The sequence below is a fragment of the Salvelinus alpinus genome, chromosome 10 (assembly GCF_045679555.1).
Source record: "Salvelinus alpinus chromosome 10, SLU_Salpinus.1, whole genome shotgun sequence".
In the NCBI taxonomy this organism is placed as follows: domain Eukaryota; kingdom Metazoa; phylum Chordata; class Actinopteri; order Salmoniformes; family Salmonidae; genus Salvelinus; species Salvelinus alpinus.
This window is the reverse complement of record NC_092095.1, coordinates 67286441-67311066: the sequence shown is the minus strand read 5'-3', so window position 1 is coordinate 67311066 and position 24626 is coordinate 67286441. Positions and strand designations below refer to the sequence as shown.

General features: G+C 42.9%; 3 protein-coding genes and 1 pseudogene across 8 annotated transcripts in view; all 4 read right to left on the bottom strand.

The window, feature by feature from the left end:
• Window positions 1-268: 268 nt before the first annotated feature.
• On the bottom strand, window positions 269-6973 carry LOC139532689 (tubulin alpha chain-like). Of its 2 annotated transcripts, XM_071330622.1 has the most exons (6): window positions 6956-6973; window positions 6421-6631; window positions 6183-6331; window positions 1818-2040; window positions 1544-1692; window positions 269-1445 (listed from the first exon to the last, which is right to left on the bottom strand). In XM_071330622.1, the coding sequence occupies exons 1-6, from the start codon at window positions 6956-6958 to the stop codon at window positions 468-470; spliced, it is 1713 nt and encodes a 570-aa protein (XP_071186723.1). In that variant the 5' UTR covers window positions 6959-6973; the 3' UTR covers window positions 269-467. The 2 variants fall into 2 exon arrangements, with proteins under 2 accessions (XP_071186723.1, XP_071186722.1); XM_071330621.1 differs by lacking the exons at window positions 6183-6331; window positions 6421-6631; window positions 6956-6973 and adding an exon at window positions 3697-3818.
• Window positions 6974-8590: 1617 nt separating this feature from the next.
• Window positions 8591-12598, bottom strand: LOC139532688 (tubulin alpha-1A chain-like). The gene is made up of 4 exons (XM_071330619.1): window positions 12346-12598; window positions 11808-12030; window positions 11534-11682; window positions 8591-9828 (listed from the first exon to the last, which is right to left on the bottom strand). Exons 1-4 carry the CDS (start codon window positions 12346-12348, stop codon window positions 8848-8850), a joined length of 1356 nt encoding a protein of 451 aa, XP_071186720.1. The 5' UTR covers window positions 12349-12598; the 3' UTR covers window positions 8591-8847.
• Window positions 12599-13634: 1036 nt separating this feature from the next.
• Window positions 13635-24626, bottom strand: part of bin1b (bridging integrator 1b) — a 35352-nt gene continuing 24360 nt past the window's right edge. For 3 of the 5 annotated variants that reach the window (XM_071330624.1, XM_071330626.1, XM_071330627.1), the window contains 4 exons: window positions 16206-16244; window positions 15989-16042; window positions 15672-15773; window positions 13635-15571 (listed from right to left, as the gene is read on the bottom strand). In XM_071330624.1, coding sequence (XP_071186725.1) covers window positions 15470-15571; window positions 15672-15773; window positions 15989-16042; window positions 16206-16244 — 297 coding nt within the window. In that variant the 3' untranslated portion in view covers window positions 13635-15469. Of the gene's footprint in view, window positions 15572-15671; window positions 15774-15988; window positions 16043-16205; window positions 16245-21237; window positions 21262-24626 lie in introns of all 5 variants that reach the window. The other 2 variants (XM_071330623.1, XM_071330625.1) reach the window with 1 other exon arrangement.
• LOC139533111 (U2 spliceosomal RNA) lies at window positions 23029-23201 on the bottom strand (annotated as a pseudogene).

Here is a 24626-nt window from a genome sequence, read left to right as displayed (position 1 = left end):
TTGCAGCATTGCGTTGCAGAGGCAGTTGCAGTGGCTTCTGTGTTGTGCATATGTTGAATTTATTGAACATATGCTTTAAACTGTATACGTAGACGGCTTGACAGAAATGGTAGCAGAAGGGGAATGTAGAACTTTTGTTGCACACATCCAGATGATGCTGCATATTATTTTGCAAAATTACGCTGTAGTTGTGATCAACGTGTCAGATATATCTGCTACTTCATGTTGACATACCAAGAGGTTTCATCCAATAAACACAAGACACTCATTTTATTTTCATATTTTATTTAAAATGGCTGATGTGAGGCAGGAAGGTTCTTCTTGTAGCTGGGTGGAATGTGCTTACTCTATGGAATGATTTCCAATATTAGTCCGTTAAACCCTTTTTGTTGTTTTCTTACTACTTGCACTATCCGGGACTGGTAGACTATATTAATGGAACATCAGCAGATCAGGAGCTACACCCTTTAGTACTCCTCTCCTTCTTCATCTTCTTCTCCGATGCTGTCAGTACCCACCTCTTCATAATCCTTCTCCAGGGCTGCCATGTCTTCTCTGGCCTCTGAGAACTCTCCCTCCTCCATGCCCTCTCCCACATACCAGTGTACAAAGGCTCTCTTTGCGTACATCAGGTCAAACTTGTGGTCAAGCCTGGCCCAGGCCTCAGCGATGGCGGTGGTGTTGCTCAGCATGCACACAGCTCTCTGGACCTTGGCCAGATCTCCTCCAGGGACCACTGTGGGTGGCTGGTAGTTGATACCGACCTTGAAGCCAGTGGGACACCAGTCCACAAACTGGATGGTACGCTTGGTCTTGATGGTGGCGATGGCAGAGTTGACATCTTTGGGCACAACGTCACCACGGTAGAGCAGGCAGCAGGCCATGTACTTGCCGTGACGTGGGTCACATTTCACCATCTGATTGGCTGGCTCAAAGCAGGCGTTGGTGATGTCAGCAACAGACAGCTGCTCATGGTAGGCCTTCTCAGCAGAGATGACTGGAGCATAGGTGGCCAGAGGGAAGTGGATACGGGGGTAAGGCACCAAGTTGGTCTGGAACTCTGTCAGGTCCACATTGAGAGCTCCATCGAAACGCAGGGAGGCGGTGATGGAGGAGACGATCTGACCAATCAGCCTGTTGAGGTTAGTGTAGGTGGGGCGCTCAATGTCCAGGTTCCTGCGGCAGATATCATAGATGGCCTCATTGTCCACCATGAAGGCACAGTCCGAGTGCTCCAGGGTGGTGTGGGTGGTCAGGATGGAGTTGTAAGGCTCCACCACAGCCGTAGAAACTTGGGGAGCAGGGTAAACAGCAAATTCAAGCTTGGACTTCTTCCCATAGTCGACAGAGAGACGTTCCATCAACAGGGAGGTGAACCCAGAGCCTGTGCCTCCTCCAAAGCTGTGGAAGATCAGGAAGCCCTGGAGACCAGTGCACTGGTCAGCCTGAAAGAAACAAAGGGAATACATTTGTATTATTACCCTTCATTGAAATGTATACCTTTTGGTTTCAGTACAAGGCCTAGCAAAGAAATGGATCTTACCAGTTTGCGAGTCCTATCGAGTACCAGGTCGATGATCTCCTTGCCAATGGTGTAGTGACCACGGGCATAGTTGTTGGCAGCGTCCTCCTTGCCTGTGATCAGCTGCTCAGGGTGGAACAGCTGGCGGTAGGTACCTGTGCGTACTTCATCTGTGGAATGACAGCATGAAAGCCAGTTAGAATCAAAGTACAGATACTGCCAGAAATCTTTTTTTAAGAAAAAAAATGATTACTACACATGTTTTACATTTTGTAATTGAGGATAGGTTCATTACCGATGACGGTTGGCTCCAGGTCCACAAAGACTGCACGAGGAACATGTTTACCAGCCCCAGTCTCACTGAAGAAGGTGTTGAAGGAGTCATCTCCCCCACCAATAGTCTTATCACTGGGCATCTGTCCATCAGGCTGGATCCCATGTTCCAGGCAGTACAATTCCCAGCATGCATTGCCCATCTGGGCTCCGGCCTGGCCGACATGCATAGAAATACACTCACGCTGCAGAGAAACAGAGATGTCAACTTATGGCCTTCATGAAGCTCAACATCAAGAAAACGTCATCCCTCAACTGATGAATGCTCATGGATATCCTATCTGTTATTCAATCAAACACAAAAGACAAATGTTGACACTACAATTCATCAATGGCTCTAGGTACAGGCCAAACTGTTTATGGCCAAGAAACCGCTTACACCTGCACCAACTCTGAAGAGCTCCGTTGGATGAATAAGAGCAAGTGTTATTCATGGAACTGGCTGTGGAAGAAAATCTTAAAATGATCCATACAATGAAATCAGCCCTGACATCTGTGAATCCTATTCATGATGAAGGTAGGGCCTTCTATTTCTGGTCCTTTCCTTTGTTTTCCGTTTTAGATTCCTGGCTGCAGACAGGTCACATGCATATAGCCCACAGTTTCCAATGATACTCTCTCTCACTGTCCCAGTCTAGATATCTGAATCGATCATAGGCCAGGGATTCAATGTCATTGCTGCTTGGCAACAAGCACCATCCTTACCAACTGCAAATCAGTAGTCCTATTGTTAGGAAACAAATTATTATGAATCAATAGTGAGGGTAGTCATTTTACTGTGTCTAACACCTGTCCCATCCTTAAATCTTATATTACCCCAACGACAGCTGGTTAAAGGGTGGGGTTGCTCCTCCGTAGGCTGTGAAGCTTTGGGCAGCTGAATGCTGAGTCATATGCAGGCTATTACTGCAGCCCCACAGTGACTGAGCTGTGTGAACCCCAATTATTGGTACCGTGATTGTCTTCCCAAAAAAACATTTATTTACAGGAAGATTGACCATGATGATTGCAATTTGTTCCATTCATTATAATGGGGGGATCCTGTTTTCTGCTAACAATGCCTGTAGTGCTGCGGTCGGTCTTGAACTAACCCTGTCTTCAATGAGAGGGGGAAGTCGTTCTCCAATGAAACCAGCAGTGCTGTTATGAACTCCCAGTGCTACAGAGGAAAAATCCATAGCCCGGCAAGCCACTCCCCACTCAGCCCTCAGTGCCAAAGCGCGCTGCTTTGTGTAACGCACAGACAGGATATCTGATTGTGTCCTCTAGAACCATACTCAAACTTTTTTTTCCGTCATAACTGCTCAACCCAGATACAAACATCCCCTCCCCTGTTATTACTCAAGAATGAAAGTACAAAAAAATAGCATTTAGCCAAAACAAATGGTCAAGTAAACAATTTTGTAAATACCTCTCCACCCAAACAAATGGAATAATTGTTCTTGAAAATTCATTTCTACATCAAATTGAGGCAAGTGCTTCTGACTGTAATGTGCTTTCCTCCCGCTGGTGGAGGAAACTGTGCCAGTTCTCTGGCGTCAGCCCCACATGCTCTGAGTCCCCTTCGTCACAGTGCTGAGTCCGTCTCCACTGCACCCAAACCCACAGCCTATCCAACAACGGCAGTGTGGCTTTTAATGCTATCTATAAGATAAAAAAACTGTAACATTAGCCAATGATAGTGTATAGTTATCAAACACTAACAAACTAGAAATAAATATACCTCTATATATTTGATGTAAAATGTACAAATGTTCAAGGACATTTTTATTTCTCTCTTTGTTTGTCTAAAATGTAGTTATTTATTTTTTTCAGAATCAACTGCAGTACTCAGCACTCACCATTTTGACAGATTTCTTTCCTTCGGCCGACGTTGAGGATTCGGAGAATGAAGGCTGTAATGGGGGAGGGGGCCACGGTGGGGGTTTTATACTGTCTGGTGGAGGGGGGGGGGGGGTGCAGGAAGCTGTATTATTTTCTCTTGGCGGGAGCGACTGTTAGCACAAAAAAAGGGGCGGCCCCTCGGCAAGCTGCTAATCTTTCTCAGGGACAGAGTCAGAGCTGTAGTTCTGCTTTCAAAGCACAGTCCACACTCCACACAAAAAGACTCTATAACCCAAAGGAATGCTCCTCGGGCAAAAAAGGTTGACAAGCAGATGTTACATAGTGGGATGACTAATATCTTTCATAATCACTATCACTAATATAATATTTAATGTAGAGAACAGGAAATGGAAGTTGGCTCTACTGGAAGGGAAAGAAACTACTCAAAGCACAGGGGAGGGGTTTGCAACTTTGCATATAAGTAACCTAAACCGAAAGTAATCTTTTTAAAGTAAGAAATATTTGTCACAATCCTAAATGTATTTTTTCAATCATGCTCAAGGGGCATTTATAAGTTATATTGGTAATACTTTCTTAAGAATCGATGTGTAGGCCTTTATCATTAATTTAAATGATAGTAAATATTGGAGATGGCACCTTTTTAAGTACCCTGTTAACCTAGTTTTGTAGAGAACACAATTGTAGGTCAGCTTTACAAAGACTGAACTGCTATGGATATAGCTATTTATTTTTGGCTCCAACTAAACATTTGGAAGACGAGCCTAGTTACATTTCAACTCAATCACATACACTGATTGTACAAAACATTAGGAACACCTTCCTAATATTGTGGTGCACCCCATTTTTCGTTCAGAACAGCCTCAATTCGTCGGGGCATGGACTCTACAAGGTGTCAAGTGTTCCACAGGGATGCTGGCCCATGTTGACTCCAATGTTTCCCACAGTTGTGTCAAGTTGGCTGAATGTCCTTTGGGTGGTGGACCATTCTTGATACACACGGGAAACTGTTGAGCATGAAAAACCCAGCAGATTTGCAGTTCTTGACACACACAAACCGGTGCGCCTGGCACCTACTACCATACCCCGCTCAAAGGCACTTAAATATTTTGTCTTGCCCATTCACCCTCTAAATGACACATACACAATCCATGTTTCAATTGTCTCAAGGCTTAAAAATCCTTCTTTAGCCTGTCTCCTGCCCTTCATCTACACTGATTTGAAGTGGATTTAACAGGTGACCCCAATAAGGGATCATGGCGTTCACCTGGATTCACCTGGTCAGTCTGTCATGGAAAGAGCAGGTGTTCCTAATGTTTTGTACACTCAGTGTATTTTACTAGATTTTGATCAAACTTTGATGTGAGGTGTAACTTGTTAATAAATGTTGTGGGTGGATGAGGTATTTCATTGAACTTTAAATACTATTTTTAGTCAATTTTAGAACTACACAAGATCGAAAAATGAAATGTAAAATACCGTTTGTAGCTTCCCTACCTAGTTTGCGAGAATTTATTGAATGACCGTTAATGTTGTTTTGGTAACTTATTGAAGCCACTCATGGTGAAGAATTTTGTAGCATAGGGCTGTGATGAATAGTCTCTGTTTGATTGATCGTCAGCCTCTGGATTTCTAGCCTAGTGTAAGAGTAGCCCTACTTTTTTAATACAAGTCGCATTCATATGGTGATGAGTGAATGGAGAACAATGCTGATTATCATTCACACTGTAAGACAATGGTGTTTTATTGAAGACATGGCTTGTGCAATTCAAAACATGCAAATTATGAAGGGGAGAGAGAGAGAGATGCGGTCCTGAATGGATTGTTTGCACATTTACAAGCTATCAAGCTGGTGTTGCTCAGCATGCACACAGCTCTCTGGACCTTGGCCAGGGACCACTGTGGGTGGCTGGTAGTTGATACCGACCTTGAAGCCAGTGGGACACCAGTCCACAAACTGGATGGTGCGCTTGGTCTTGATTGTGGCGATGGCAGAGTTTTGGGCACAACATCACCACGGTAGAGCAGGCAGCAGGCCATGTACTTGCTGTGACGTGGGTCACATTTCACCATCTGATTGGCTGGCTCAAAGCAGGCGTTGGTGATGTCAGCCACTGATAGCATCTCGTGATAGGCCTTTTCAGCGGAGATGACTGGAGCATAGGTAGCCAGAGGGAAGTGGATAGGGCACCAAGTTGGTCTGGAACTCTGTCAGATCCACCACAGCAGTAGAAACTTGGGGAGCAGGGTAAATAGCAAATTCAAGCTTGGACTTCTTCCCATAGTTGACAGAGACGTTCCGTCAGCAGGGAGGTGAACCCAAACCGGTGCCTCCTCCAAAGCTGTGGAAGATCAGGAAGCCCTGGAGCCCAGTGCCTTGGTCAGCCTGAAAGAACCACGGAGGAATGTGTCACAAACCATGTATTTTTTTATATCAAAGATAGAAGGTACATCCACCTAGAAAGATGACTAGGTTGGGTCTTACCAGTTTGCGAGTCCTATCGAGTACCAGTTCGATGATCTCCTTACCAGTGGTGTAGTGACCACGGGCATAGTTGTTGGCAGCATCCTCCTTGCCTGTGATCAGCTGCTCAGGGTGGAACAGCTGGCGGTGGATACCTGTGCGTACCTCATCTATTGGGAGACAACAATACGTTTATAAAACTATTGACGTATGCTTTTTGTCAAATTCCATCAGCTGTTAATAAAAGCCTCCTGTTTACCAATGACAGTTGGCTGCAAGTCTACAAAGACTGCACGGGGAACATGTTTGCCAGCCCCAGTCTCACTGAAGAAGGTGTTGAAGGAGTCATCTCCCCCCCCACTTGGCATCTGTCCATCCAGCTGGATCCCATGCTCTAGGCAATAGAGCTCCCAGCATGCATTTCCAATTGGAGCCCCAGCTTGGCCAATGTGGACAGAGATACATTCACCCTGGAGAGAGAGAAAGGAATCACTCAAGTCACATGCAGAAGATGATTTTTTTGAGACAAGCTGTGGTGGAAACAGCTGAACTCTTGCTACACTAATTTGAGAAACTCGTTTCTGTTTCTTGATTGAATTATTTCAAATAATTCAATTGCTATGGCCTGGTGAGTTAAAAAAAAAAAAGATAAGTCTATAGGTAATTGCCTCCATGATGACAACCGTAACATGAAAATATTACTAAAATCATAATCTTTTACAAAATGTATGTCTTTTAAATATTTTAACTTTTTAAATTGCAAGCATACATTCGATTTTAGAAAACGCTCTCACCATGTTTCAGACTCTCTTGAAGCAGTTGCCTACTCGGGAATCTTTTATATTGTCATGTAAAGGCTCACGGAGCAACTTTTTAACTGTGCCGGATTGCTAGGCAACAACGGTGCATTGTTGTAGTAACTGGAGAACTCGGATAAGCTGATACAATCTTTGATAACTGAAACGGGGACAAAGACAAATAATATTAATTGCTACCCTGAGTCTAGGATGGGTGAACAGTAACCTTGACCTGTCCAGTATTTGTGAAATAAGACCCATATGTATTACATTTATTTGCCTTGCCCCTCTCATATAGTAGTTACATTTCACAAGTAAAATGTAACCTGTTAAGTTATATGAAGAAAAATAACTATTTTAAAAAGTTTTTTGCACTCTGAACAAAGTCAGTTTCAAGATATTTTGTGATCCTGTTTCAATGGTTTTCACTCATTTACTTTAGAGGACACTGTACACATTTACTGCTCAAACTCTTTCCAACTAAAGAGGATCCATTTTGTAAAGGTCATGTTGTCCCGTTGCCCCGAGGAAAGAAAATGGATACCTCCCCATGGTGACCTGAATAGGCTGTTGTTACATGAGATCATTATGGTCACCATAGTAGTAGAGATTCATTTACAATGCAAATGTCCTCAGGTGAGCGGGCGCCTAGGGAAAACCTCAGCGTCTGTCTTCCGTAAAGCAGGTGTCATTTGAGAGCTCTGTCTATAGTCCTATTGTCTATAACAGAATATGAACAGCTGGCTTCACACAAGTTGTTCTTTTTGAAACCAAGTGCTTTTGTTCTTAGTTTATCTGGTGTGTGTGTGTGGTCAGAAGTCTTCATTGTTTGCCAGGGAAGCAGTCTTTCCTTTCAAAGGATCGGCTAACTATATGTAATATTTATAAAAATGCTTGTCTATTAAAAGAGCATATTATATATCAACTAAATTGTTTATTCTTGCCATCAATATTGTGTAGTTTTACAATTCATGCTGTCAAATTCACAGCTCTAAGGCATTACCGCAGCAGTATGTTTTACTTTTGAGTGTGGTGAAAATGATTATGGTTCTACCACTAAGGTTTTGTTAGCTGTTAAATACACTGGATGTAAGCAAGTGTTGGGCAATGTATAACCACAGATACTGTAGCCACAGCTGACTTTTCATCAATGAGTATCTAAGGAGATACTGTAGTTCTCATTTGGTTGTCTTAGTTACCAATCATTTTTTTCTTCTTCTCAGGAGTCAGTGTTTTACAGCTGTGTGTCAGCTGAGCTTGGCGCTTTGTTTAATAAGAAATAGAGACCTGAGAGTTGGATGGCTTCAGTGTGAGCTGACTACGTATCACCAAAAGTGGTGTGTTTACAGTACTCAACAGCCTTAACCAAACACTCTCCCACAGCTGGAGCAGGACGGGATGGAGAAGTTTAGCCGAAGTTCAGGAAAGACAGAGGACACCATTAACGCCAGTGTCTGGCGGTTGATGGTGCACTACCTCCTCAAATAGATCATTGTGTGATACAGTATGACTGACTTCCCTCAAGGCAGAACCTCTTACCACAACAACAGCTGTGGAATGAGACAGGGTAGAGGGTTTATATATTGACATTACATAAAAATTGGTTTTGAGCAAGCATGACACAAAGAAATATTTTGGGCGTTGACAATTAATGCTTTATTTTTTCACAGAAAGGATTCATATCCAAAGAAATAGATGGTTAAAAATGATTGTTACTATTCTCAATTTGGTCAAAACTGTGTCTGGCTGACAATCATAGACTCGTGTAGTTTCAACATTCATGTTGTAAAGCTGAGACTATAGATCTTAACATCCTACTCTTCCTCCCCCACATCCTCCTCTTCATTCCCTGTTGTTCTTCATGTTGTTCTGTACCAGTTGACTACTTTTTAATATTCCTCTCCCTCCTCCTCCCCCTCGTCCCCTACACTGTCAGTACCCACCTCTTCATAATCCTTCTCCAGGGCTGCCATGTCTTCTCTGGCCTCTGAGAACTCTCCCTCCTCCATGCCCTCTCCCACATACCAGTGCACAAAGGCTCTCTTTGCGTACATCAGGTCAAACTTGTGGTCAAGCCTGGCCCAGGCCTCAGCGATGGCTGTGGTGTTGCTCAGCATGCACACAGCTCTCTGGACCTTGGCCAGATCTCCTCCAGGGACCACTGTGGGTGGCTGGTAGTTGATACCGACCTTGAAGCCAGTGGGACACCAGTCCACAAACTGGATGGTGCGCTTGGTCTTGATGGTGGCGATGGCAGAGTTGACATCTTTGGGCACAACGTCACCACGGTAGAGCAGGCAGCAGGCCATGTACTTGCCGTGACGTGGGTCACATTTCACCATCTGATTGGCTGGCTCAAAGCAGGCGTTGGTGATCTCAGCCACTGATAGCATTTCGTGATAGGCCTTCTCAGCAGAGATGACTGGAGCATAGGTGGCCAGAGGGAAGTGGATACGGGGGTAGGGCACCAAGTTGGTCTGGAACTCTGTCAGGTCCACATTGAGGGCCCCATCAAAGCGCAGGGAGGCGGTGATGGAGGAGACGATCTGACCAATCAGCCTGTTGAGGTTAGTGTAGGTGGGGCGCTCAATGTCCAGGTTCCTGCGGCAGATATCATAGATGGCCTCATTGTCCACCATGAAGGCACAGTCCGAGTGCTCCAGGGTGGTGTGGGTGGTCAGGATGGAGTTGTAAGGCTCCACCACAGCAGTGGACACCTGGGGAGCTGGATAGATGGCAAACTCAAGCTTGGACTTCTTCCCATAGTCGACGGAGAGACGTTCCATCAGCAGGGAGGTGAACCCAGAACCGGTGCCTCCTCCAAAGCTGTGGAAGATCAGGAAGCCTTGGAGACCAGTGCACTGGTCAGCCTGAAAGAACCAGAAGGTAGAAATGTAAGAAATGTATTTATTGGTGAAAATCAATATCCACATCAGTTTAACTTTTTCGAACCGATATCATATTAGTTTGACTGAATAACATTGCAACTGTGTGGAATACATTTCCACGGCTTTGTGAAGTTCAGACAACTGCTCGCTGGTTGCCTATTGGGCCAGGTGTGAATGTCCAGGGGGCCTAATCAACCTACACAACCAGTTTGAATACAATGGGCAGCCTGTTGAAGTCTCCTCTCCACCCCACTTATTACATGATTGAATTAAAGCTGCAAAATGTCACTTTTTGGGCGACCCGACTAAATTCATATACAAATGTTTTTTATTTTACTTTTATTTAACTAGGCAAGTCAGTTAAGAACAAATTCTTATTTTCAATGACGGCCTAGTGGGTTAACTGCCTTGTTCAGGGGCTGATTTTACCTTGTCAGCTCGGGGATTCGATCTTGCAACCTTTCAGTTACAAGTCCAACGCTCTAACCACTAGGCTACCTGCCTGTCATTCTCATTGAAAGCAAGACTAAGAAGTGGTAGATCTGTTCTATGTGCGCTATTTCTATGCTTCCGATTGTTAAGTTTTAGTTTTTGCGTCTTTTACGGTTTTGAAAAACAGCTTCAAACAGCTGGTTATTGAAAATGTATTTCATAGAGGTTTAGATGGTACAGTGATTGTCACATAAACTGATATTAGGCAAACTATTATCTTTGCAACCAGGAAATGACAGAGCGATTTCTGAATATTTCACCTTTAACAAAAGGCACATCTCAATAGGTGGGCCAGGTATCCTCATGACATGGCACAAGTGGGGTGGTGGTGCTTTCCTCGTTTGTTCTCTATTGTTCCCGCAAGCACGGGGGGAGGACATCAGAGGGCACCATCAAACCAACTCTTTGAATGGCCTGCGCCATGAAGTTTGCACTTGTTTTTAAAAAACACTATTTTGCTAAAAAATAATGTTTTACCCTCAAGTGTTATTACCGTATTTATACGTGGGATGTTTTACAACAGAGAAAGTTCTCAAATAGCATACTCAGACCACTCCAGCTAAGTTGAACCTGTGAGCGGGTTTTCTGTCTGCAGCAACAGTCATGGATGCCTTTTTTACATAATAATCTAGGTTAACAGCAATTATAAACTGGGTGGTTCGAGCCCTGGATGCTGATTGGCTGACAGACGTAGTATATCAGACCGTATACCAGGGGTATGACAAAAAAATATTTTTACTGCTCTAATTACGTTGGTAATCAGTATACAATAGCAATAATGCACCTTGGGGGGGTTTGTGATATATGGCCAATATACCACGGCTAAGGGCTGTGTCCAGGCACTCCGCGTTGCGTCTTGCAGAAGAACAGCTCTTAGTCGTGGTATATTGGCTATATACCACACCCCCTTGGGCCTTATTGCCTAAGTATAAACCGATATCACGATAGGCCTTGCTCACATCGATATCAAACGTTATTGATATCATATAGAAGTATTGATATTGATCCACTCTACTAGTATGTATTAGTATTTCCACATTTGGTGTCAACACAAGGCCTTGCTTTAAAATGGTATGAGTCTTACCAGTTCTTTCTTACCTGAAAGAAACAGGGAGGAATGTGTTACAAACCGTATGTATTTCTATCAAAGATGGAAGGTACATACACCTAGAAAGATGACTAGGTTGGGTCTTACCAGTTTGCGCGTCCGGTCGAGTACCAGGTCGATGATCTCCTTGCCAATGGTGTAGTGACCACGGGCATAGTTGTTGGCAGCGTCCTCCTTGCCTGTGATCAGCTGCTCAGGGTGGAACAGCTGGCGGTAGGTACCTGTGCGTACTTCATCTGTGGAATGACAGCATGAAAGCCAGTTAGAATCAAAGTACAGATACTGCCAGAATTTTTTTTTAAAGAAAAAAAATGATTACTACACATGTTTTACATTTTGTAATTGAGGATAGGTTCATTACCGATGACGGTTGGCTCCAGGTCCACAAAGACTGCACGAGGAACATGTTTACCAGCCCCAGTCTCACTGAAGAAGGTGTTGAAGGAGTCATCTCCCCCACCAATAGTCTTATCACTGGGCATCTGTCCATCAGGCTGGATCCCATGTTCCAGGCAGTACAGTTCCCAGCATGCATTGCCCATCTGGACACCTGCCTGGCCGACGTGGACAGAGATGCATTCACGCTGCAGAGAAAGGACAGAATTGAAACCATTAAACATAATAAAATGTTCACAACTTCAGGTTACGGTTTTTGGGAGGATTTAGGTCAAACAATTAAATACAATTTCTAATGTTACAGCTAAGCGTCTCTACATTTGCTCAGTAACATTATCAGTATCAATATTGCCAATACAATTCTATTTCTAACCATATATATTTGATCTATCAAGGCAATGAAACAAGAAGCAGATCTGTTTTAAGAGACGAGGCGTAGTGAAGAAACAAAAGATGGGAGCGCTGCATGAAGGGAGCAGGAGACATAATATTCAGAAGCTTACCATTGTTGCAGTTTCTTCAGGCCGACGTTAAGGATCTGCGACAGAAATCTCGCTCGTGTGTCCTGATGGCGGCTCGTCTGTATTTATAGGATTAGCGAACACCTTGGTAACGAGCTTTGTTGTTGGTAACAAAGGGGTTAAATGTGTTTGGTCGATAGGAGTTCTGGGCTGGGAAGAGGAAAGCCAATCATTCAGCTCGAGAGGAGACACTGCATACAAGCCCTGCAGCACATCAATAACTCCTCCCCATCTACCCAGGATGATAATGTGTAACTCTGACCAACCGACCGACCAGCCCCACCTTACGTAGGACAAAAGGTTCCTAAGGGGACTGTACCACAACAAATATTTAGAAAATACACATACTATGTTAGTGGCAGTACCATGGGTCCGTTAACGAAGGAATTTAGGAATTAGTCACTTTAAGATGGTTGATCCCTTCCCCCATAGCCCCTGCTGTTTGAGCCATTTGTTATTCAAAGGCACTGCCTTCCCCGCCCTCACTCCCTCCCCTTGTCCCTGTGGCCTGGCAGGGTTCTGTTGTGTTTCACGCTTCGTTGACTGTATCCTATGGTAACAACGGCACCATAGGTAACGGCTACACCAAGGTGACCTTCTAACTCAGACTCCTTCATCGGCACAAGGAATCATTTATAATTAGTTTGTTTACAAAATTATCAAGTTTTAAAACATTTGACTTGTTTATCCATTTCATATGATAAATGAATGAATTCATGGGGATGAAAATACTTTAATATACCTATACTTATTATTTGAATATACCTATACTTATGAATATACCTATACTTATGAACTTACCTATACTTATGAATATACCTATACTTATTTGGGAGTTAAGAAATATGTATTTATGTCACTGAATCCGTAGTGATTGTTTGAGGCATGGCTTGAAAGGGGAGCCAGTCTGAGTCCTGGAAGCATCTCCATCCGCATGCACCTGCTAACAGAGCATACTGTATATTCACCACAGAAGCAGCAATGATGTCATGAGAGGAATGTGACTAAGCAAGTCCTGCTATTGGCCGCCATTACAGTGCTTTGCCGTAAAGGCCTGGCAAGTCACAATGCCACCTGGTGTTATAATAAAGTAGCACAGACCACTACTGTGGGTGTAGTCCCCGAGTGAGGGGCAGCTGTCTGATTGGTCTTCTGATGTGTGATCAGTAGGGTGTGAAAATGTTGTTTAGGCTATCACCATACAGGCCTGCATGCAGAGGTGTTCTAACCCCCAGGTGTAAAGCAGGTGAAACAATGTAGGCCACAGTGTCTGGTGTTGAACCCATCTTTAATGTTGTAAAGAAGACTGTCGGTTACAGGCTTGATCACTTTCCACTGAGAGATATTTTTAACATACAGTCACAGTGTGTTCACACAGGTGTTGATTTTCAGCTACATCTAGGATTTGAACACAGTACATCCCATAGGCTTAATTTGACTGAGTTTAACTTTGGTTTTCAGCAGGACACAATGGACATTGAGATGATTTGTTTCAGGGCTCTTTGAATACTTGTATGGATTGTTACATAGAAATTGTATGACACCCATAAATAGTTGCCTTACTTTTGATCAGAACATTGACCACAGTTATAAAACTCTTCTGAACATGCTGTTTGTTAATTACCCCTCGCCTCTAGCCCTTATCAACATATTCTAATACAGACAGCTAGGTGTAGATTTTATGATTGAGCCATTATCGACAGGCTTCACTCCACTCAGAGCCAGGCCATAAGCTGAGGTTCTAATGAAACCAATACCACAGAGTTGAGAGCATATTATGCTCTTGCTTTAGTTATCCAGTGTTTCACAAAAGTTGTCGCAACCATAGAAATAGAATCCATAGAACAGGCTTCCTCATTCAAGTCAATGATGGCATAGTGGGTGGACTGGCAGCCATTGCACACATGAGTTTACCAGTCAAATTGCCAGGGCTAGAGGTTTCAACTTCAAAGCCCTTTCTATTGATTCCATGTATATGGTTGCAACCCTGCAGGGCTTCTGCACACCATTCCCTAACACATGTCCCAGGAATCTCTTTCACAGGAGAGGGATTGATAGAAAAATACACAGATCTAGGGAGCCTGTTTCTGATGCGTGTCCTGACTCCTGACCACTGACCCAATCTCTGAGAGATTTCTCTCTAAGGGAGAGAGCAAAGGCTGGGTTTCCTTTATTTCCCTTCAACTACTGCTTAGGAGAGAGGGACAGTACAATACATAAAGGTGGCAAGTGGGACAGTGCAATACAAAGGTGGCGAGAGGGACAGTACAATAGATAAAACATTCATCTTAGCAGAGCGACAGCCTAGGGAGCCCACTTCTCAGGGGCAAATGGTACATTAAACGGGTCACAGATATAAGATCACATGGTTTCAGAACAGCTACGGAGTCTTTTAAAATAGAATAATAGTGACTTAAAGTTTGATACAGACATAAAGTATAGACTTAAAGAGTTAACGACAACAGAGCCAGTAGGGTAAATGTGGAGGTATACTACCTGAAATGTCCAATAAGAACAGAGATTTTTTGTTTTTCCATTGCAAAACGTTTTGCTGTAGAGTACCCTTCCGAACATGACCCAGGTCACATTGCTTTAATCTGGTGTGGTGTGCCCCAAGGTTCTGATCCAGTACCAGTACATTTTTCGTCTCATCACAGTCAGAACTGAAGGACTGATACCAGAGCAGTCCCAATCTCTGTCTAGGAGTGTGATGTTGTTACAAAGTCAATGACTACAGTAAAATGATCATGCAACTCTTAATGTTTTTTTGTTTTTTACATGACATGTCAAAAGGTGTTCAAGCAGTCTGACATCCATTACTTTTTCATTGAAACTAGCATACTCTTTGTTTCTACTGGCCACATTAGCTTAGCATAAATACATTACTGACCACATTAGCATTAGCAAAAACACATACATTACGTAGTCAAATGTAACAAGTCAAAACAATAATCGTGCGAATCTGCTAAAATATACCAGCACATTTGATACATGGGTCAAGGATTGAGATTGTGGTTTTGGTTTGTTTCTATCCTGGCAGATGTCCCAAAGGACGGAAAAGGGATGAGAGGGGAAGGGGGAGTGCAGGTTGGATGGGACGTCCGGCTCACAACTTCTGGGTAAAGTTTTCAGGGAAGACTCCTTTTGCCAAGAGGTCTTTGTTCTCCAGCCAATGAGATTCCTTCACGCCCATGAGCCAGCCGTCATCCTGCACACACACAAACAGCATGGTTATCAGAGGATGTAACCCAATCGTGTGAAAACATGTTATAGTTGTCAATTGGGGTAGAATGCAGCTGGCTACTGACCTGCTCATCAGGATTCTCCCAGGCCAGGACCAGCACAACATCTCCTGCTTTCATCTCCAGCTCGTCTCCATCGGTGGCAGCGTAGTCATGCATGGCTTTGACCTGATTTTTTTTTTTAACATCACACACAGTGATATTGCTACCTGATTTAAGATATACTGACCGCAACAACCAAGATCCATTGTTGGCAGAATATTGAAAAATACTAGTGTGCTGGAGTTTTCTTCCTCCATGAACCTGGAACTAGGTGTGCAAACAACCCCCTTTAAGTAGCTGTCTCTATGGTCCTCTAGAAACAAGAAAAGCGAAGGGCTTACCTTGTAGATGACTCCAGCCGGCAGCACCTCAGAAGACCCATTGGTCACCGCAGTCTGGAATCAGAAATAAGCAGAGAACAGGCTTCATTTGATACTGAGAAATGTATTAAGTGGTCAATCAATTCTACAATGGTTACATCACACTGCAGAGGGAATGATATGCCAGGGACCCAATGTTTGTACTGCATATGAATGGCCTATTTACTCCAGTACTTACGGTTGCAGCCCCTGCAGCGGCCTCCACAGCAGTGTCAGTCTGGAAGGGAGCGAAAGGGGAGGTGAGAATTCCCAATGGACATGTATCCCTCCCACCCCACAGAGATCAGCATACACATACAGGTATGAAGACTTCACAGGAATACATACACACAGGTACAAAGACTCTCTCCCTGGGCACAATCTGTCAACATGTGCCACCATCAGACCGCCACAACAGCCATGCCATCTATCTACGGATCCTAAAGATGGGAGACTGAAACTTGATCAACCTTCTGTCAGATGGGGTACTCACAGGGTGTTTGTTTGTCCCAGTCAACGATCAACACCCAGCTGTCCATCGTGTTTTTGAAGCCTTGGTCTCCCATCACTACTGTAATGAACCTCCTGTCCATCTACCAGCGCTACCTATAGCACATCTACACTCCCCTACGGTACTTCCTCGTTCCCCGCCTACTCACGCTCTGCTCTGAGTCAGCCCAGCCAGTCTGCCCAGAGTCCGCCCAGCCCACCTGCCCGTCTGCAGTTGGCTCCTCTGCCCACCCAGCCTGGGCACCCGCATCAACCCAGCCTGCCTGTCCATCAGTGGCAGCATCTGCAGCCTCTTTCCCTACCTGGGCCCTGTTATCGCCCCAGTCACCCTGAGAATGCCCAGTCTGGGTCACATCCTGGTCCCAGCCTGCCTGAGAAGCCTGCGGTGTCCCTTCAGTATCCCAGCTCGGGGCGGCCCCAGTCTCATCATCGCCCCAGCCACCCTGGTTGGCTGCAGGCTTGTCTTCCTCCCAGCCGGCCTTGACCTCCTGGGACTCTTTGTCGTTCTGCCTGAGCTCCTCCGCTGCAGGGGGCTGCTCGGGTTCAGGCTGAGGAGGGAAGGGGGCGAGGCAGTATGGCACGTAGAGGGGTGGCCAAGGTGCACGCGGGTGGGGCAACACAGAGCATTTGGAATAGGACCAACGGTTTGATGATAAAAAGCCACAGGGCATAAAGGGGTCATGGGTGAAAAGCAGGAATTGTAGGATAAGGGATAACAGACCAAGCGAAGATAAGAGAGAGCTCTATGAGTGATGCCAGAGACCAGCTCGCCATTCAAGTGTCCGCAGAATATGGTTCCCAGCAAACCAAGAACATTCCTATTGCTACTAATATGTTTCAAAGAAAATGCTTGAAAGGAAATATCCTAGAACATTGAATAAAAGTACAAATTTAAAAATAATTATCCCAAATGCCCAGGGCCACATTCACTATTCGAACGTTGTAGATATAAATGCAACGAATGGAGCCGACGTGATTCCTTTATTCTACTTGTTCTACATAGCATATTTCTATCTGAACGTCCAAAAACGTTGCTTCCTTGTGAACGTGCCCCAGGTCACGCCTCCTTGATTAATCCACCTAAGTAGCCAATCAGACCTAACTTCCCTTGACACCAAAGGCAGGACTTTCACCCTACTGCTGTCACACCTGATCCCAATCAACCTGAGCAGAGGCAGTCTAAGACAAGTTTGGTTTTCGAGCTTGAGACTTTCCTTTAGATGCAAATAACAATTTAGAAGCTAGACCTGCTCAGGGTTTTCTAAAGCTAGCCAGATTGAGTTAGCTATACATTCCGTGGTTTCCATGGCACAGTGAGGTTGCCTATGTAACCGATGTGAAATGGCTAGCTAGTTAGCGGTGGTGCGCGCTAATAGCGTTTCAATCGGTGACGTCACTCGCTTTGAGACCTTGAAGTAGTGGTTCCCCTTGCTCTGCAAGGGCCGTGGCTTTTGTGGGGCGATGCTTAACGATGCTTTGTGGGTGACTGTTGTTGATGTGTGCAGAGGGTCCCTGGTTCGCGCCCGGGTCGGGGCGAGGGACTAAAGTTATACTGTTACACCTAGGCAGAGGGCTACTGTACATTTGGTAAATATCTTAATAATTAATACATTGTTATGGCATTTTTCCATGCACACTTTGTTTTAACAATTAATATAGTTCATTAATATCATTAGAATCCACCACAGAGTTTCAAGACTGAAGCTGGCAAGTCATTTGGCTAATGTCAGCTGGCTATTGTTTTGAATGCCAGGTTTGTCCGGAGGTTGAGGATGGAGAGAAGCAAGACAGCTGAGGTGTGCAGTGATGAGGATCGTAGTACAAGGCTACTCTTGAATTATCATTGAAATGCTGTGTGCTTTCTGGCGCCGCGTGACTGCAGTAGCTTCACCCAAGTGCATGTGTCATCTTGGTAGTAGGGAAACCTAGCTACACCTACTACGGAGTCCATGAACTGGAGAAGCCACACGGACGGTGAAACACCTTGATGGCACCGTGCGGCCGAGACCATCTTTAAAAAATGTATATATATTTAACTAGACAAGTCAGTTAACAAATTCTTATTTACAATGACGGCCTACACCGGCCAAACTCGGACGACACTGGGCCGACACTGGGCCAATTGTGTGCCACCCTATGGGACTCCCAATCATGGCCGGGTGTGATACAGCCTGGAATCGAACCAGGGTATCTGTAGTGATGCCTCAAGCACTGAGATGCAGTGCCTTAGACCGCTGCGCTTCTCAGGAGCCCTCTTTGCTTGCTCTCCCCCTTTGATCACTCAAGCAATGAACTTTCCAACTTTATTATGAATTGTTTTCTAAATTGCTTGTATTTTTTTGTTGTTGCTGTAAAGCGCTTTGAGATTCTTTATGTAATGAATAGCGCTATGAAAGTTGAATAAATTGTTATTCCAGCTGAGGCTTCATCCATATTACAACGGTGGATATTGCTCGTCTGCTTGCCACTAAAGGCTTCCGCATGCTACGGTTTCGGCTGGCGGTTAGCCGAATTTAGCTAGGCAAAATGAATGAGTGTGTTCGCATACTCCCTTAAAAGACCTTCGCTTGAAAAATTACAAAAAGCGGCAATAGTACTTTTTGTCCATCTTGAGACTCCGTAGACGGTATACACTTCCTCAAAGTAGTCAGAATTAATTTAAGAACTCAAATCTGTCATTAATTTTGACGTTTTTGCAGAGGAGATCTTAGTCACACAATATTACATCTAAGATGTTTGGTGCAGCATTTCTCAAGTGAAAAAATGTGTGTGAAAACGAGTCGTCGATTGTTGAATAGCAAACACTTCATTGAAGAATCCCTACTCTTGACCAACGAAGGGGTGTAGACTTCGGCTCCAACTTCAGCTTGCATCGAAAAAATTGCTAACTAACTACACATGGTTGATATTACTAGGTTAACTAGTTATGTGAAGATTGATTGTTTTTTATAAGATAAGTTTAATGCTAGCTAGCAATTTACCGTGGCTCATTGAAGCCACAAGGTCCTTTTGACGATGCACTCGGTAACAGGTGGTCAGCCTGCCACGGAGTTTCCTCATGGATTGCAATGTAATCGGCATCCAAAAAGGCAGATTACCGATTGAAATCGGCCCTAATTAAATCGGCCTTGCCGATTAATCGTCGACCTCTAATCTGTATCGTGGAAATTCAGCGTTACAGCATGATTGAAATTTAAAGGCAACGTCCCGCGTTAGCGGAGACTGCATTCACGGTGAACGCTGATGTCGGCTCAAACAGAAATCACCTTTACAGTTCAAGCGTGCTATTGTAACAAATTGAAAATGTAGAGTTTCCATCAACCTCACGCGCAATGTATACATCAAAGAACGCCGCATTTCGCGGTAGAGTAGTGGGTGAAACCATTCCCTTCAGGAAAAGGGGTGATTATATATATATAGGTTCCTTTCATTATGTGTCACTGAATTCATAAAAATATTTGCTGCCATTGTAGTAAGGTTGGTAATACGAGAGGTCTTCGGATTTACCATTTTTGTATTATTTTCTTTGAAAGAACAACTAGTGGGTTTTGAGTGCTTCTCCCCTATTTGAGAAGTTGGTCTGCCTGCTCCTCAGTTTGAGAGATATTCTGAGAGAAGGTTCGTGTCTCTTTCCTCTCTATATAAAAACTGTAACACAATAGTGTTTTTGGAAAACTGGTTCATATATCCTAAAGTCAATAGCGAATGTGGGTATGTATATATTTATTTTGCCGTTAATGTATTGAAGACCTATTCAGCAAGTTAACCAAGTTTTTGCTGGCTTAGCTAGCCATGTTAATGACGAGCTAATTAGCACCGTTGGTCACTGCACTACAATGTCACGCTAGCTATTGCTAGCAGGTGACTTATTGAAATATTAAGTGAATGTTTATTTTCTTACTACCTTAAAATGTTTATATAAAAAGGGTTGTACTTGTGCTCTGTATTTATAGATTAATATCACTTCACATTGAGGGCATGTGTCACTACTGTTGCTCCTATCTAAAAGATATCTTGTGTCCTACCTAACCAGTGAACGTGTGGCTGTGACCGTCCTGTCAATGCTTGTCATCACTGTTTGATATCTTTTACTGCAGATAAAAACCGAGTCAACCTGAAGTGCAGGTGTCCGTGTGCCTTTCTTTAAGGGGGGCTGTGTGAAGTTAGTGTAACCATCTGTAAAGCTTCAGTGATTCAGATTGAATAGAACCATTAGTTTTCTGCTAATTTTGATGGAGCTGTTATTCAGAACACCTATAACATACAAGGAACATTCGTGCTTGACTAATAAAATTATAGTGTAATATGGTGATAGTGATTCTACTAATGTTGGAGATTTTTTAAAACAGAAACTGGGGAAAATCCTGTAAGAAAGTTATGCTTGTTATAAGAAGTTGCCTAAAGGCAGTATTTTTTTGAGAAAGGGTATTGCCCAGATTAGAACCTGTGACCTTCTGGATTATATCCCAGTGCCTAGTCTACTGTGTCACTAGGGAGGGAAGCACCAGAATTGTTTTGTCACATATTTAAAGCTTTTTGTTCAGTCAGATATTTAAAGCTTTTTGTTCAGTCAGTCAGTTCACTATAAATGCCACTTAACAGGTCGCAGCCCTCGCGTAATGCCCTCCTTCCACGTCCAACCTACCACCCTTAAGTATAGTTTTCCCAAACACGGAGAGCAATCAGGAGGGCTGGAGAGGAAAAATACAGGAAGTGCTTACCTCCCATGAGTCCCAGGAAGCCGCCTTCCGTGAGGCAATAAGAGATGAGAGACAAGATGAGATAAGAAAATGCTGTATAACCATGGCAACTGTCAACTAGGAACTACAATAGGGAAGATCTTTATAAACTTTATATAAAGGTTTCAGCTAAACACCTTTTAACCACCAGACTAGGGTGGAATATTTTCCTGTTATTTTACAAATGCTCCGTCCTGGCAAATCACTTTCAGAGATGCAGAGAATGAAGTCGGGCTACTTTAAGTAACTTTGGCTGACTCCTATGTCATCTTCTACATGTGACCTTCCATTATAGAGCTTTGCTTTGGTGTGGATTGAGGATTATACATTCATATCAGATGTGTTGCCCCATTGTATTCAGCTTTACTGATTTCTGTTGTGGATTGTGTTTCTGTACGCCAATAGAAAGTCTACAAAACTATGAGCAAACCAGCCTATGTATTGAATACATGGAATTGGATTGTGATACCATGAATGAATCAATCAATCAATCAATTTTATTTTATATAGCCCTTCGTACATCAGCTAATATCTCAAAGTGCTGTACAGACACCCAGCCTAAAACCCCAAACAAGCACAATGTGCTTATTTAATTTAATTTATCAGGAATCAAATTTGATGTTTGAAATTGTTTGGTGATATATGCATAAAGGTGATTAATTACCCATAATTCTGCACCTTTGGATAGTTGTACTTCCAGTTTTGATCATAATGATTTAGTGACTACAAATCATATGGATCTACTGGGATTTTTAAAAGACAGAATAACTTTGTCTTGGACTCAAGAGAAAAGTATAGTGTTAATATTTTGACAGGCAGTCGTGTTCTTTTGATGAATGTATTTGCAATTTTGACCGTATATATATTTTTTAGGAATGTTTTTGTTTGAAAAAGACAACTACATTTTGAAAAAGCATTTACTGTTTTGCAAAAGTTCTGTTGCTTGTTGACTGTTTTGAAAATCGACAACATTGTTCCAAAAAATGCTATTAGGCGATTGAGAGAAACTGTAATACTTAAAGATCATTGCTCCCTGATTAAATAGTACAAGAGTACACCCTGCTGGACAGAAATGTTTACAGCACCTGGTGTTCCCAGGCAGTGTATCATCCAAGTACTAACCAGGCCCGACCCTGCTTAGCTTCCGAGACTCAGCGTAAGCCAATGACTGTGTATATATGCCATAAGCGAAGGAATAACCCTTGGTACACTATATCAAGTTTGTCACTTTAAAAATTGCAGTGTGAAATCAGAAATGGAATCAATGGGATAAACAGACATCGTTACTTTAACACAGGCAGATGAGTTACAAACCTTGTATACATTTCAACCGCATATATTTGAGTCTTATGAAAATAGCAGGCAAATCAAATAATGACTTCAGACAAATACCTCAGATAACGTTACCGGTATGTGAGGCAGTCCATGTTACCAGTACATGACTTTCGCACATTTAATAGTTTATACTGTACATTCATTCTTGTGTATATATTTCCAATCATAACAATTGTATATGTTTTAACTACTTTATTACTTAGCTATTTGTGTATATTTTTGATAATGTGCACAGAGCTTGCAAGTAAGCATTTCACTGTACTGTTTACACCCTGTATCCCGTGCACGTGACAAATAAACTTTGATTAGAAGACTGATGGCTAGATAATGACTTGACCAGCACTGAGATGAACTTTCTCAAATGTGAAAATACATCATGATCCTAACAAACTGAAACTAATCAACTCTGTTGTCTCTGCCTAAATTATCTTTACAGTGACGGGGTGGACCGTTCTTGGAGGTACTGCAATACCAGGGCGATGCGTGGAGTGGACGGAGCAAGCCCCTATTCCATCTCCCTGTTCCAAAAATCAATTTAATATATGGTCCCCAGATAGGGGACGTATCAGATATTAAACTGATAAGAACAGATTTTTTTTGGCGGGGGGGATAATTTTTATTTTTATTTCACATTCAAATACAATTACGTTGTACATAACATGGATTCATAAAAACAGTATCAAAAAGTACCGTAACAATATAAAAATAGCAAAACTCCTCAAAAGTGCAGTTCTGCAGAACCTGACCAGTATTATAGGCCTACATTCAAGATTAACATGCCTCTAACAATCTCCAAAAACAATACAAACAATTCTATACATACACATATGCCAAAGTGAACTCTGAATAAACCTCCGTGTATATCAAATATGTACAAAAGCTTAGCCTACATTTCAATTTTAGTTATGGAATACAATTATATATAGGCTATAAAAAACATTTACAATGAAGGGTAAATCCCTTTCCATCTCTGTTTAACTGATACGATGCCCCACTTATCTATTTCGAATTGTATTCTCTTCCAAATGTCCTGTTTTATAAATTGAACCAATCCCGTCGGTGATCACTTGAGGGTGTCATTGACCGCACCACATCTGGCCTCCCAAAGTTTGGTCTTGATACGGGACACCAGAGTCACTAATTCTAATAATTGCACCCTTTCCACATTTTTTTAGTTCAAATTTGGCTACCCCTTCATAATCAATGTTTTTTTTAAATCTCAAAATGGTTAAACATTTTTCCAAAATAATTGAGCAAAAGAACATTCCCATAAAACATGGGGAATTGTTTCAATTGCGAAACAATTGTCCCTGGGACAAAATTTATTCAGGGTCAAATTATGATCATATAATGTTGATCGGACTGGAAGACGTCTGTGTAAAACAAGCCAATTAAAATCTTTCAGTCTGTTGTCTAAACCTTTTAATTGTGTCCGTAGCCAGGTGGAAGGCGATATTGGTAATCGGGCTCTAGGACGACAATTTTCTATTAATTTCGCGTATAGCAATCTGTGGTTGATTACATTTTCTTTTACTTTGCAGACAGGGATTTTCCTTGCCCATTCCACTATTTTCTTAAAATGTAATGGGATAATTTCAGCTTTTGGCTTACTATTATCCCACTCCACCATGAACCTTAACGGTACAGACAGCCAGAATTTGATTAAAATTTGCCATTTGTGTACAGAAGACGACAAAAGACAAACGTTTGAGTAGAACAACGCATCTAGCTTGAGAGGAATATGAGGGAAATCCCTTCCACCAGCCTCTATAGGCTGTTACATCCGATCTCTACGAATGTACTCATATCCCCCCCCCAAAAGAAATTAAACAGTACCCGTATGAACATTTTTCTTAGAGACATCGGCATGGGAAACACATAGGCAAGGTGAAGTAATGAAGGCAGAATGTCCGCCTTCAGCACTAACACCTTCCCACTAAAAGATAGTCGCCTCACTTTCCACAGTCCCAATCTTTTATTAAGCGATAAGTTTTTCTTTCCAATTAAACATGTCATCTTTAATTTCATTTCCGAAA

Coding starts and splice junctions, on each gene's coding strand:
- LOC139532688 (XM_071330619.1), bottom strand. Junction 11,683..11,807: donor CCTGGAGCCAACCGTCATCG/GTAATGAACCTA, acceptor GTCATTCCACAG/ATGAAGTACGCACAGGTACC. Junction 9,829..11,533: donor TCGACCGGACGCGCAAACTG/GTAAGACCCAAC, acceptor TGGTTCTTTCAG/GCTGACCAGTGCACTGGTCT.
- LOC139532689 (XM_071330622.1), bottom strand. Junction 6,332..6,420: donor CTTGCAGCCAACTGTCATTG/GTAAACAGGAGG, acceptor GTCTCCCAATAG/ATGAGGTACGCACAGGTATC. Junction 2,041..6,182: donor TCGATAGGACTCGCAAACTG/GTAAGACCCAAC, acceptor GTTTCTCTGCAG/CGTGAGTGTATTTCTATGCA.